The sequence below is a fragment of the Orussus abietinus genome, unplaced genomic scaffold, assembly GCF_000612105.2.
Source record: "Orussus abietinus isolate OABI.00-Male unplaced genomic scaffold, Oabi_2.0 scaffold26, whole genome shotgun sequence".
Classification (NCBI taxonomy): Eukaryota; Metazoa; Arthropoda; class Insecta; order Hymenoptera; family Orussidae; genus Orussus; species Orussus abietinus.
In genome coordinates, this window is record NW_019395989.1 from 587,036 (window position 1) to 600,740 (window position 13,705).

Here is a 13,705-nt window from a genome sequence, read left to right on the forward strand (position 1 = left end):
CAAATTTTTCCATATATCAATTTCAAAGCCAGGGAAAATGTTTATAGAATTTTTCTTGATGAACGGGTATTTTGGATATTTTTTCCGAAAGTGCATCGGCAGATGCAGGTGCAATGGAGCTAGGTTAGGAGGTGTGGGGGAGGGAGAGGGGCGGAGGCAGTCCTGGTGCTACAAATCTTATCCTCCTATAGGAAAGGAGCCCCATGGCGTGCTTTTTCTACGGCGACCAATTCTTCTTGTATTTTGACAGGCAATAAGACTACAGTGGGGGGCTGCAAGCTCGAGCGGCTCCACCGGATGCGTTTTCCGCGCCCTCCGACAATGGCGCCGGCCGGTCCTTCCGCGGCATCCCGTCTTCCCTCCCCCTTCCGCCCCCATGAGATTTTACCCCACGTGGCGAAGACGGTCGAGGAGACGACGGGAGCTTTTTAATATGGGGATTCTTCCCCCCAGATGGGGAGAGGATGGGGAGCTAGATTCCCGGAGGATCCATTTTTTTTAGCGGCGGGATTCCTCGGGGTGAATAAAAATTCTTTAGTAAGATTGTTTCGTGTTTAAGGGATAATTGAATTAATAAATTTTCTAGCTTCGGGGGGAGGGGAACGGATGTAGGGAAAAAGTGATTTTCGGCTTGAGGAATAATTGAAATAATAAATTCGCAAGATCCGTGGGGAGAGAAACGATATCGGGGATATCGAAGCGGAGAGGGGGGGGGGAATGTCTTCCGAGGGGAAGATTTATCCGCAGCCCGTCGTTCCGAATTCCGCGCGGCCGCGGGGATCCCGCGGAATTGATGGATTCCGCGCGCGGCGAGAAATCCGGGCAATCGCCGCCGCGAGCGGAATCGCGAGGGATGGCTTCCGCGTCCGCGCGGATACGTCCGGGTAGTTGGCGCAAAACGCCGACATTTTTCCAGAGGTCGAGACGCGACCTCTCGTTTCCTCTCCGTCTTCATATACGGTTTATACATATATATTAATGTATAGGTATACGCGTATATATGTACACCCTTTTTTCTCCGGTTGTCTATTCTCCCGTCCTCGGGATTAATGGAGCTTCTTCCGAGCGATTCCGCGCCCTCCTCTCCGTTGACGGAGACCTCGCGGCCGAAGGGACATTGTCCGCCGGGAGACGAGCTTCCGGGGCTTGCGGACGTCCGACTGGAGAGCCGGAAGCCGGGCTCCGGGAGACTAGCTTTTCTTTCGCGCCCCGCCGGGACCTTCCCTCTCCAGGAGCTATTCTACCCGGGAAACGACGTTAACGAGGAAATATGGCTACTTGACGATAAATCGTAGCGACTTTTAATCCTCGCTGTTAAATTGAATTTCTTTAAAAAATTCACGCATTACAAGTGATACCAGGGACATCCTGTATATAATATCCCTCTTAAGGAGTAACCCTTATTTTATTTTTCGCAATGGTGAGTTCTGTATAATTTTCTTTTTTTTTTAATGCGGACTTTTTTTAATTATTCCCGCCGGGACGCTAATCTGGCTCTACCGCCGAGCTTCCGAGGGCTCCTGGAGAGGGTGGAATTATCGAGGAGCTTTCGCTGAATCCGAAGCTCGGCCGCTTTAAATCTCCCGTTTCCTGGCAATTTGTCGCCTAACACGAGCATTAGCATTCTCGCAAGGCCGAGGAGGCGATAGCGCGGAAACTTCGCCCTGAGCTTGCCCCCTCCCCCTGCCACCCCTTCCTCGAGCTTGCGAATTCCCCCAAAACGAGAGGATCGGTCCGCGGATTCCGCTGCGGAAATTCCGCGCCGGACTCCCCCCTCGGGATTAGACGCTCGGTGTCCGGCCATTGTCCGGCCATTGTTCGCCGATTAGTAAAGCTCTACGAGGAGATCCTCGCCCGGCGGGCTTTCGAAAAGCTCGGTTAAAGAACGACGGCCACGACATTTCGCCGGAAAAGGACACTTTCCGGAATCCCTCTCTTGAGGGAATCTTGTAAAAAAAAAAAAAAGAAAAAGCTTACAAGCGTTTGTCGATTTTCGGATTTTAGTTTTTCTTTTCTTCTTTTAGGATTATTTCCTTTTTATCTGGCGATGCGCGGAACGGCTTTCAAAGGAGAATGCGCCGATAAAGAGTGCACTTTTCCCAGGGAGGGTCGAGCTTTTCAGCGTCGCGACGACGTCGCCGAAAAGCTCGACGTGGGCCACGTCGATTTTGTCTCTACGGGTCGAACGGGCTGGCGAACAATATTGCCATTCCCGGCATTCCGAATTCTCCATTCGACGACGCCGGGAAAGAAAAAAAGCTCCGACGGGGCGGCAATATTCTCCAATTTCGCTGCAAGCTCGAACGACTAAGTTCCTTCCACGCGATGACTCTCTTCCGTTTGTCGAGAATTCCCCTCGCTCAATTTGGACGGATTTTTTGCGTATTCAAAATTCCCCCGTGTTCCAAAAAGCACGAGCTTGCGAGGAAAAATTCACGCGGGACTTTCGCGCCTCCGAAATTGAAGGGGGGAAGAAATAGCGAGGAGGTTCACAGCTTTTCGCGTGGGCAGAGAAGTTCCTCGGAATGTTCAAAAATTCAAGAATAAAAAATTGCGACCCGAGCTTATAAGTGGGTTTCCCGACTCGATAGGACGGATGGAGCTTGCGAGCTTTCGCCTCGGCCACATCTCGAGGCTTCTCCCGAGGGACTCTTAGCCACCCGCGGAGAAGCTCCGGAGTCGAGATAGCCTCCACCGCGGGAAGCTTTCGGTGTTGACGAAGGCTCGAAAGCCCGAAAGCTCCGGAGCTCCCCCGGCGCCGCGACGCCGGCACCCCGAGGTTCTCGACGGCTCACGACGGCGCGTCTCTTCGATTCCAATTTCCTTTTGAGAATTCCTTACCCCGCTCACGGTGTCGCGCTTTCCGGGGCGCAAGCTCGACGCTAGGGATTTATTAACCTCGCGGGAAATCTAATCAAACCCCAAGGGAAAACCTCCCTCAAAGGTGCCTAATTCCGAGAAAATTCCAGCACCTCCAGAAACTATTTTCAAAAAATCTGGGTTGCATTACGCGCCAAGTACACACACTGCAGATACTCTAGGGGCCACGAGTATCTTTTCGTCAACCCTACCCCACATTCTTTTTTTTTTTTTTCAGTGAACGAAAGATGCGGTAACAAAAATTCCCCAATGAAAATTCCTCATTATAATAATTCTATTAATAATATCCCCAACCAAAACTGAACCGATTGCACAATATCCACCCAAAGAAGGAAAAGAAACATACATATCCGTTGATGAACCCCACAAGATGGCGTCACTAATCCTTGACGAATAGATATTCATGTCAGTCGCATGCAAAGCTGGCGCAGTCGACCTAACCTCTTTCGAGTCGCGACCTGGGGTGTCGGGCACGTAGGTCGGGAATTTGTTACGCGAATCAATTTTGCAAAAGGTCCCATGCCCCCTCCTCGAGGGGCGACGTTTTTCCGGGAGGAACCCCGGAAGCTGCGCGGATGACGACGCGGATGTACCCGCCGGATCCGCGGATGGAGACTTATCCATTATTCAGCGAGCACATCCTCGCGGAAGGCTCCGCCCGGAAGAAGAGGGCCCTCCTTATTTACAAACTCGCCCTGATGCCGGGGCGAGGCTCGAATCCAAAGTGTCATGGCGCTGCCGCGTCTTCCTGCCGAGCGCATCCGTAACAAATTCGTTTTCACCCCCGGTTTTGCGTCGGAAATCCTGCCAGGCTCCTGCTCCGAGGGAATTGTTAATTATCCACTGTAAATCGGGGTTATTACGCGATCTTGTACATATCCAGGCGAGGCACGTTTATTAAAACGTAGCGCCGCGCGGAACCAAGATGGCGGCGCGTCTCCTTTCGAGGACTGTCTACCAGGGTTTAATCTTCGTATAAAATGTAGTAATTAGACCTAGCGTCCCAAATTTCACTGGGGAATTGTCCCGTTAATAGTTTACTGTAAATCCCGCTTATTACTTCATCCTGTACGTGCATTTTCGTTAAGAGCCGCGTGTCTTAAAAAATCGAAGCGTCCCGTGGAACCAAGATGGCGGCCCTCCATCCAAGAGCTACCCTACGTGGGTTTCAATCTGCAGATAACATGTAACGAGTAGACTCCCCACCCCTTATTCACGAGGTTAATCATTCCCCGCGTGTAAGGGAAACCGCGATAAACCGTGTCAACTGCGAGGAGCACGCGCCCCGGCGACGCCGCCATCTTCTCCGTAGTTCCGCGGTAAAACGTAACTCGCAGCCGTTTCCTCGGCCATCCGCGCAATAAAAACGGCCAAACAACGTCGCCTAGAGTTTACCAGCTCCTCGGTGGAGTATCCGAGCCCTCTCCTCCGTTTCCCTTTCCGCCATTTTCCCTCGTTCGAGCACTCGGCGCGACTCGTCGCGGTTTAATGCCACGCGGCCAAATGGAATTATGATATAATAATGACCCGGGACGCGGAAAAAAATAAAGAAAAAAAAAAGAAACGCCGGGGGAAAACGCGCCAGAGCCCCGGGGCACTCGCAATAACTTCGAAATTGCCTACCCGTCGATTGCGGCCTCGCGATAATTGGAATCGCGCGGCGCCATCTTGCGACGGCGTCCTCGACTACCCGGGGAGGCTTTATTAAATTTCGTGGACGCCTTAGCAACGACGGCCTCGTAATCTCGGATACGGTGGACCCCTGCTACGGGGACAGGGGGTGGTTTAAGACCGTGCTTTCGCAATACCAACGTGGTTTTCCTCGCAAAAATCGAAATGGTCCCTTGATATGAATTATTTTAAATAATCTGGAAAAACTCTTTCCTTCAGATTTTCAGGGGACAAGCTCAATTAGCCTCGGACCGTGTCCCCGGACTTTGTAAAATGCATAAAATAAACATCTGCATCAGGATTGTGCAACTTTTAATAGGACTCGACTCCGGAATCGGCTGTTTGCCAATAATTCACGGCGTTCCCGGGAAACTCTGTCCATTAGTTTGAATAATTAGTGCCTTGGCAAGTTTTACCTAAGTATCTTAAGGAGCTTTCTTAAGGAGCTTTCGGGGCCTCCTTGGAGCCAAGGATGTCGAGAAGGGAGGATCCGCGCCACCCTCGATTCGAATTTATCCAACCCTTTTTCCACCCCAAAAATGAGTTTTGTAATTTGAAATAAAGGTTATCAATAATCTAGATCAAATAATTGCAGGTTAAATTTTCTTCTTTTTAGAGTGAAGCAAAATCTCCTATGTTATTTTTGCGATAAGTCGCCGTATTTATCCGCACTCGAGCGATCATTTTCCGGATTAAGGGTCAAGGGGTAATTCTTGGGGCTTCAGTCGGTTGATATACGAGTCCCGGTGTTTCCTTCGGGCTCTCTTTTCATTTTCCACCGAGGACGAAGGAAGGAATCGGCCATTAAGGGGATAGCTGTTTGTTCTTCCGGCCCCGCCCGGAGGAATCGTCGGATGTTTCCGCGATCGGAAGTTGGCTTAACGACGGGACTTGGCGGAAGAAAAGGGATAAAAAGCGGTCCAAAGACGGGGAGAGAAAGAGAGAGAGGGAGAGAGGCAGGATTCTCATGGACTACGGGCACCGGAGAGACAGGGAACGGAAAACTTTAGATGAAAAAGTTCCGCGAAACTTGCCGGCCCTCGAAAAGAAAGAGACCCAATGCCGGTTGCTCCTCTCGTCAGGGCGAAATCGAACAATCGAAACGTCCAGACAGCCGATTTCCCCCGGCGAAACCTTTCTGCAGACTCCCCTCCAATTTCCGCTGGTAAGCGACGCCAGCGCCGCGCCCGGAGGCGTCCCGGAACTAGCGCGCTACACCTCGCGACTTTCCCCGCATCCAAATCGATAATTACCGTTCCAAATCGAATCTAACCGGCGCCAATCGATGCGGAATCTCTGGCACGATGGAATGAGCATAGTCGGAGGTCTCTGTCGCAACTAAATCCCGAGATACGGAGGAAATTGCGATGCGTTGAGGACCGTTCTTTCCGAGTCTTCCCTTTTTGAAACGTTAAATTGGCTCGGCCCTTTCTGGCGGTAAATTTACGAGACCGTATTCGTGGCCGGGAGGGGCATTTCCGTTGGAACCGCGGCGGGCCCGCCGGGTCGGCTAGGGACTTTCCCATGTAACCGCAACGTCCCGCAGCGACGATCCGGTTACCCGATACCGGAAGCGCGACCCTAATTGCTTCTCGTGATTTACCGAGGCCCAATAAAAAGCGGTGCACGGTGAACGTTACATCATCCCGTCCCCGGTGTCATATGTCGGGTCTTCCTCGTCCCGAGGAGAAAGTCCCCAACCACGTACGAGGTCGGCAAACGAAATACATCACGCGGCCATCTTGCGCAACCGGCGATCGCGATCGATCTCGAATAAAAGAACCGAAAATATTAGATACTTCGTTATGAAATATCGATTTCCAACCGTTAAAATCCCTAACGCGATACCAAACGATCTTTCACCCGCACTGCGTCAGTTTTTCGCGTTTCGCTTCCCTTCCTTTTCCCTCCCTTTAATTTTCCGCCGCGAAATTTGCCGAACGATTTATCCTTCCCGGGGTTGGAGAAATATTTTCCGGAAATCGCGCGTCAGCAGTAAGTACCTTTCCGATTTATAAACAGACATATATATGGGTATTTATATATATGTATATTTAATCGAGATTATATATATTTATCGGGAATATATGTATTCCCGAATATCCGCCGAAGCGGGTTCGTCATAACGCTCGCGAGTGCGAGCGAGACGGAGCGCGCCCGGGCGCCGGCGGAGCGAGAGAGACGCGGCTACGTAAACGGCGAGGGATAGGAATAGCAGTTCCGAGTTTTCCGATAGTTCCCCACCTGGAATTTTATTCGAAGCAATAGAAGTGAGAAGCTGCCGAGAGATCGCTATACGGCCAGCCGTGCCGTACGCGTCTGCCCCCTCTTCCCGTCTATTTCTCTCACTTTTCTCTCCTACAGACAGGGCCGAGTTTTCCGTCGATATATTTACGCGACAGTACAATTTAAACTTGAAAAGTGCGCGCGTCCCTCGATCGAAAGCGAATCCGCAATTCGCCGTCGCCCTCCGTCGTTACCAAATTTCCATAACAGGTCACCTAGAATTTCTCCCTAAATTCAAAATGACCGGGAGAAAAAAAAATTCAAGAACACTTAAATAGGCATTAAGTAAGGCATTCCGTAGTCCCGGAGATCTCTGCGACGTCGTTTGTCAAATCCGTAATACCCCCCTTCCCACCCCGGGGGAGTCGCGTAATAAGGGGTCGGCGGCCGGTACATCGCAGGTACTGTTTATTCCCCGGGCTGACGTGCATTAATTTAAATTACTCGCGCCCCGGCGCGGCCAAAACGCCGCGGCAAAAAGCCGCGGGCCCACGGCATGCATTCGCGGGACCGCGGAGCGCCCCCCGCGACCCGCCGCCGCCCGCAGTCCGGAGCGGACTGAGGCCCTTCGGCGCCCGCATACTCGCCACCCCGCGTCCTATCCCCTCCATCGCCGCATTGCCCCCCCGCCCACATCGCCCTCCACCCACCGCCACCCATTCGGCTGCCTCCTGTCCGCGGCAATAAATCATAGGGTGCGACGTAACGCAAATACGAGTACCGGCCGGCACGTATTCACCGGGGGGGTGGTAGATGCGCCGGTAGGACGTCATTCGGAACCATTCATGCAAATACGCGGAAGGGTTGAAAGAGCTGGAAGGGATCGCGGCACATACGCGAGCATAAATCCTCCCCTCGAGGAGGCGTCGAGTCGCGACGAGCCCCCCTTCCTCGTTTCAATACTCGTTGACGTGTTCCTAAGTTTTCCTTTTTCTCTCCCTCTCTCTGTTTAATACCTATCTTTACTTTCAGCGAATCACATTGGTCGGTACTCGCGCGTATATAAAAGCCCGTTTCTAGGGGAGGTTTGAAACGAGAGAAACCCGGCAAATCGGGGGCGGGGGTACACCTGTGGGGGGTTGTTTTTCCTCATTCCCTCGCGTGTCGATTCCGTTCATTCCGATTCGATCTGCTTTATTTTCCGGAGGTTGATGTATGAGTTGGGTGATTGAACGAGATCGGGGGGAGGGATGAAGATTCAAAGAAACCGCCGAGTTTTCTTCAGCGGGATGGAAAGGGGGGAGATGATGTACCTCCCGTCAACCCTCTTCACTTTTCGCGGTTTTATGCATTTTCAACCCTCTCTCGTCCCGAAATACATGAGCGGTGTTGCGGTTTTTGTTCGATGTTGTATTTGTACAGGTGTTGTTAAGCGACTCACCGATTCAATCGAATCGTGTTCCTCGTCTCTCGAACCATCAATGCCCTCTCCCAAAAGTGCACAGCTTCCGGCAGGATCGTGTTCTGCAATGAGAGGAAAAATAATTAACATCCCGATAAAATGGCACCGAGAAAAAAAAATCCCCACCTGGCAACGGCATTGTTTGGGAATGGGGAAAAAATAACGAGGAAAAAAATCGCAACATGACGACGGCACTGTTTGGAAACGGGAGAAAATAATAAAAAAAAAAGAAAAAGAAAAGAACAAAATCGCGACCTCCGATAACAAGGCCGGGCATTAATTAGAGCACGGACTGCCGGTAATGCGGGGTACATACGGTTGCACATAAAACATGTACAGAGGTGGGTACATAAGGACGTACGTCGACCCATTTCAAGACCTCCCTTATCCGAACATACCCTACGGCTCCAGAGGGTCGTGGCGTGTCGCCTCGTTCTTTGGAAATGAATCGAAAAAAAAAAAAGAAAGGCTTAAAAAAAGAACCGGGTAAACCAGGAAATGCAAAATGTAGGAGAGCAGCTTCCGACCTACTTGGAACAGGGTACAAGGTATATAAACGAAGACGTACCGAGACCATCCTATGCGTACATTTCGAGTGAACCATCCAAAGGCGACACGTGCTCGTTTACACCGACGGTTTACTAAAACCAGGGGTTTAACCCCTTACCTTACGATTTTGCGTATCAGGTCTCCGAACACGACATTGTGAGCCGAGGAGTTAAATAAACTCCTGAGCCCAAGTGACAGGTGTAAGGTAAAGGCCAATTCGATCAGGACGTGGCCAGGTAAGGGGAGTGATAAGAGCGGAGTTCCCTCCCGCGAGAAACAAATCCGTAAAGTATTTTCCAAACCCTATTTTCCCGGAGCCGCGTGCGCCCTTCCTCCTCTTCGCATTTCGGGGACCATCTGTACTCCGTGAAAAAGGGTAAAGGGGGAGGAGCGAAGAGGGAGATAAAAAAAGGGGTAAAAATGGAAAACAGACTCGCAGGGATATTCAGAGTCGCGCCGGCTTGGAAACAGACCGGCAGCGTCCTCTGAATTGCATTAGCGGGCCGTATGTGCCGCGCGCTCGAGAAATAAAAGAAAAGGAGAGAAAGGGGTAGAAGAGAAGGAAAAGTGAAGCATCGCGCGCGTACAGATCGCCGGGGGGTAGGAGAAGCAGGGGGCGAAAAAAGCCCGGGGAATAATGCAAGCTCAACAAACGGGACCGAGCTTTATGAAGTCGGAGGGGTGGCGGGGGGGAAAATGGTGTTTTGTTCCGCGGGGTAAATAGTGGAACAAAAGTTGCCCCCGCGGCCCGGGACCACTCATGTGAGGGCGATACGTGCATTTCCGGGGATGCAAGGGAACCATCCCCCGAGGGGACCTTAGGATTTTAACCTAAATTAAGTTCGACAAGATTAGGCGACTTGCAATATTGATAATCGTGTAAGTTACAAATTCGGTTCTCCAGGCCATCCTGGGTGATTTAGAAAATGAAAATGTAGGGCAAGGAAGGGGAGGATTTAAGTCGGCCCAAGGAAAAATGGCGAGCACTACGCTCGCGGAAAGGAGGGAGAGGGATGGGGCACCCCTCGTTAATATCGGCCTAATGGCGTCGGTTGATAATTAAAACAGGTGCGCCCCGGAGGGCTGTTTCCGAAATAACGTCCCGGCCTCGATTTTCGAGGGGGTTGCCCGCCGCAGGCCGACCCCAGGGGGTAGATCATTTAGAATCAAGGGGTGGAATTTCCCCGGGCTTCCGCAAATTTCCTCCGCCGCGGATTTTGCATAATTATCCGCGAAGGTCCCCCGCCGTCCTCGTTTTTCCTCCCTTTTTCGAAATTCCCGCTGCTCGTTTCTCGGACCTGGAAATTAATTCTCCCCCGCATTTAATTCGGCGATATTGAGCATTTTTTAAATAAGATTAATGGCGAGGATTTTCGAACTTCCCCTTAGAGAAGGAGATGGATTAGTTTGATGGAGCTTGGGATGCAGTTTTTCATTTTTCTCGCCCCCTTAATTTTTCAAAATTCCCACTTTTCGTTTACCGGATAACGGAGGATTTAATTTGGCGAATGCGAGAAAATTTGGAAAAAAGTTCGGAGGCGACGATTTTCGCCCTTCCGTGAGGAGGCTTGAATTAGTTTAATGGACCTCGGGGTGCGGAAAACGCGTCAAAGCGCGGCGGAAACGCTCACGTAAATGGCGGGAGGGTGAGGGGGTGGAATCGACGGATGGCTAAGGGATGGCCATTCGCGATGCCGAATCAAATGCCGGCCCAAAGGGTGAATGTTTAGGGGCATTTTGCGCCCCATTACGCTCGATTTCCGCGATGAATACGTATCGGAGGACGGCGGTCGAAATAAAACGGAAATAAAAGGGAGATAAAAGCCGGAGGGGGCAACTTCCGGTTTCGTTGCGTCGAATGGACCGGAATCGACCGCCTGCCATATTTTTCCCACTTTTCCTCCTCCCTCTATTTTTTATTCCCCAGAGGTAGGCTGGGAGAAAAAAAAAATGGGAAAAAGAGGAAAGCATTCGCGAAGAACGGGAAATGTGGTTCCAGCGATTTCGAGGGCGGGCGGAAATTCTATTATTATTTTTCCCAATATTTGGGAAAAGTGTTCCTGGTCTGGCGGGGGTGGCTGGCACTCGGGGTGAATTCCAAGATCCCTCGCTCGCGGAATTTCAAGATTTCCGGCCCCCCATAAAGTTTCGCCGCGGTGCGCCTAAATTCTTGGATTTTCCGCCGATCCAAAAATTTGACGACGGGACGGGACGAGAAATGCAGGCAAAGTATTCTGTAATTAATTCCTGGACGCGAGAAGAATTGATCTTCTCAACTCCCGATGAAATCAAAAGTGTACTAATTATCGTTCATTTATTAGTTCATATAACAGCTGAAAATCAGTCTTCCCGATTTGTGCAACGATTTCTTTTGGATAGGTTGGTTTTTTTTTATGGGGGAGAATTCGGTAATTTTATTAATGTTTTTCAAGTAAATTATAGAAAAATAGAGGACGTGGTCTTGGAATTCGCATTTCGAGAATTTATGGAGAGACGTGAATATGAAATGATTCCTTTGTCTTCCGCCTCTGGGGGATGAATTTTTCTTAAGCGAACACGAATTTCAGCGCCACTGGCATTACGGCATCCCTTTATCCTCGTTAGTCTATTCCGCCCTCGTTTTCCAGACTTCACGGTATTTTCCACCCTCTTTCCCGGAGCGAAACACCCGCGGCGCGTTTATCACCCGAGGGAAGGGTGGCCGCCTCCTTTATCACAATATTCCATAACTCCTGGCTCGTCTTATCAGCACGCCCCACGTACTTCGCGCACTTCGCCTCCTCTCCAACCCTTCAACCCTTTCCCGACCACCCTTCGACGAGCGATCACAGAGTCGAGGAATAATTTTAACTCCCCAGAAAAATTCACCTCTTCCTCGGCACAGAAAAAAAAAAAAAAAAATTATATCAATGAAATGTACCCCGGACCAATATTGAAAAAAGAGGGGTAAAAATTCCAAGGTAGGAATTTTTATTAGTGCCTCAATTTTGGAATTTTTAAAGTCAATATATGGGGAGGAATGTGCGGTCCTGAGATTCCGGGGATTTTATGTCCCGTCATCCCCGTCGTGGGAACCTCCCTCGCAAGGGGGCAAATGTTTATATATTAGATGGAAATTTGAGGAATTTAAAATTCAGATGCAATTAGATTCATTTACTCCCGGCAATTATTCGAAAAGGCAAAGGGAAGTCGTATCGCGGCCGGGAATTTCTGAATAAATCGGCCACCCTCGCGCCTCGTCTTTGGGGGTGCGTCGCCCCACCCCAGCCCCCACCCTCGGGGTGGCGTTAACGGGCTACGAGCTCTTCGGAATTTACGAGCTCAATAACTGGCATTTTATTCATGGGACAAGCTTTGCTCGCCGGATAAGTAGTGGCCAATTTAACCATCCCCACCCCGAGATAAAAAACAGTCCATTGAACCAAGGGAAATATTTTGTTATCTCAAAGAATAATTCTTTCATTCAAATAAATTCAAATGAACTCAAGTAAACTGAAATAAAAAAAGTTTTTGATACAGTGTCCGTGATCGCGGATGATTTTAAATGGGGTGCCCCCAGGGGTGCAGGGGTGCAGGGGTACACTTTGCTACACACCCTCGCTCGCAGAGACAAACGCGGCATCGATGTGCATTTATGTGTGCTACCCTTGTGCATTGTACAAGACATGTTTACACCGCATGGACGAACATGATACGAGGGTGGGGGGTGGGTTACCCCCGAGGTACACCCAAGGTAAACCTTTGGAACAGGGGGTGCGTGCACGAGAGGGTCGACTCACCCCTGGGGGTGGTTCTTGTCCACCGGGGTTACCTTCCCTTATCGCCCCCGGTGAACAAGGGGTGGTTCGTGTTCGCGAACGCACCTCCCCACCTGCGGGCTAAATTCATTAGCGACCACTTCGTGGCTAATCGCTCCTATTTGCTGGCCTTTGTCAATCACCCCTTGTCGCCGAATCCGAGCCACCCTCTGTGGTGCACTGCATTCTTCGGGGTTGATTAAACGGAAGGAATTAAGGGGATGAGCGAGTACTGCTTTTGGAATTTTTCTGCGAATAGTCTTTTGAAAATTTCTTACGGGAATATGGAGGCCTTAAGATGATAATTAAATAATCGGGAATACGAGAGCTTGAATTTAGCCATTAACGAGAAGTGAAGATACAAGGGGTGGAATTTAATTTCCGACATTTAAGTAGAAGAGTGGAAGGGTTATTTATATTTTTTATGTCCCAGGAAGAATACATTGCAAATCGACGATTAGACGAGCCACCTCGAGATGAAGTCTCACGGGGGTTGGGGGGCGTTTAACGCCGAAAGCGTTTCCATGGGGATGGGATTTGGGGTAAAGGGTATGCGAAACCGGCGTTCAACACCTACCGCTTCCGGAGCTCTCGGGGGAAAGCACCCCCGAAGAGGGCGCGGGCCTGAAGGGTGGAGATAAGGCTGCGGAGCCTCGTTACGTTCCACCCCCAAGACGCTGATAATTTACTAATAGCACCCCCCAGGCCGCCATTTTCCCCAGAGAACTTCGGACTTGAGAGTTCCATGCGACTTCAGCCCGTAAAAGGATCCTCCCCCAAGCCGTGTGAGATGTGCGAATCCAACCACAAATGATATCAACCCCGGAGAAATAAATCTTTAAACCTGCGTATTTGTCCGAGGAAGAACTAAAATTCATCCCCGGAAAATTCCCGAAAATTGAATAATTCTGGAAAACAATATCGCCCCGCCGAGGGGATCGAATCGGCCCTCGGTGGGCTGCGATTATTTCGCAAAACTAATTAAATAAGTTGGATTAACCCCCCCGCGAAACTAATTAAATAACTTAAATGAGTTGGCCGGGACCTTTGCGCGCTTTAAAATCGGGAAAATGGAGGGTGGACGTTTTTTCCGAAATTCACCTCGGCCAGACTTTGCGAA

The 13,705-nt window shown here is 50.4% G+C and overlaps 1 protein-coding gene across 1 annotated transcript in view; it reads right to left on the reverse strand.

Moving 5' to 3' along the window:
• The window catches only part of LOC105703751 (leishmanolysin-like peptidase), a 137,277-nt gene that overhangs the window by 25,400 nt on the left and 98,172 nt on the right, over nucleotides 1-13,705 (reverse strand). Inside the window, exon 4 of the mRNA XM_012432384.2 lies at nucleotides 8,219-8,301. Within this exon, the coding sequence (XP_012287807.2) occupies nucleotides 8,219-8,301 (83 nt within the window). The remainder of the gene's footprint in view (nucleotides 1-8,218; nucleotides 8,302-13,705) is intronic.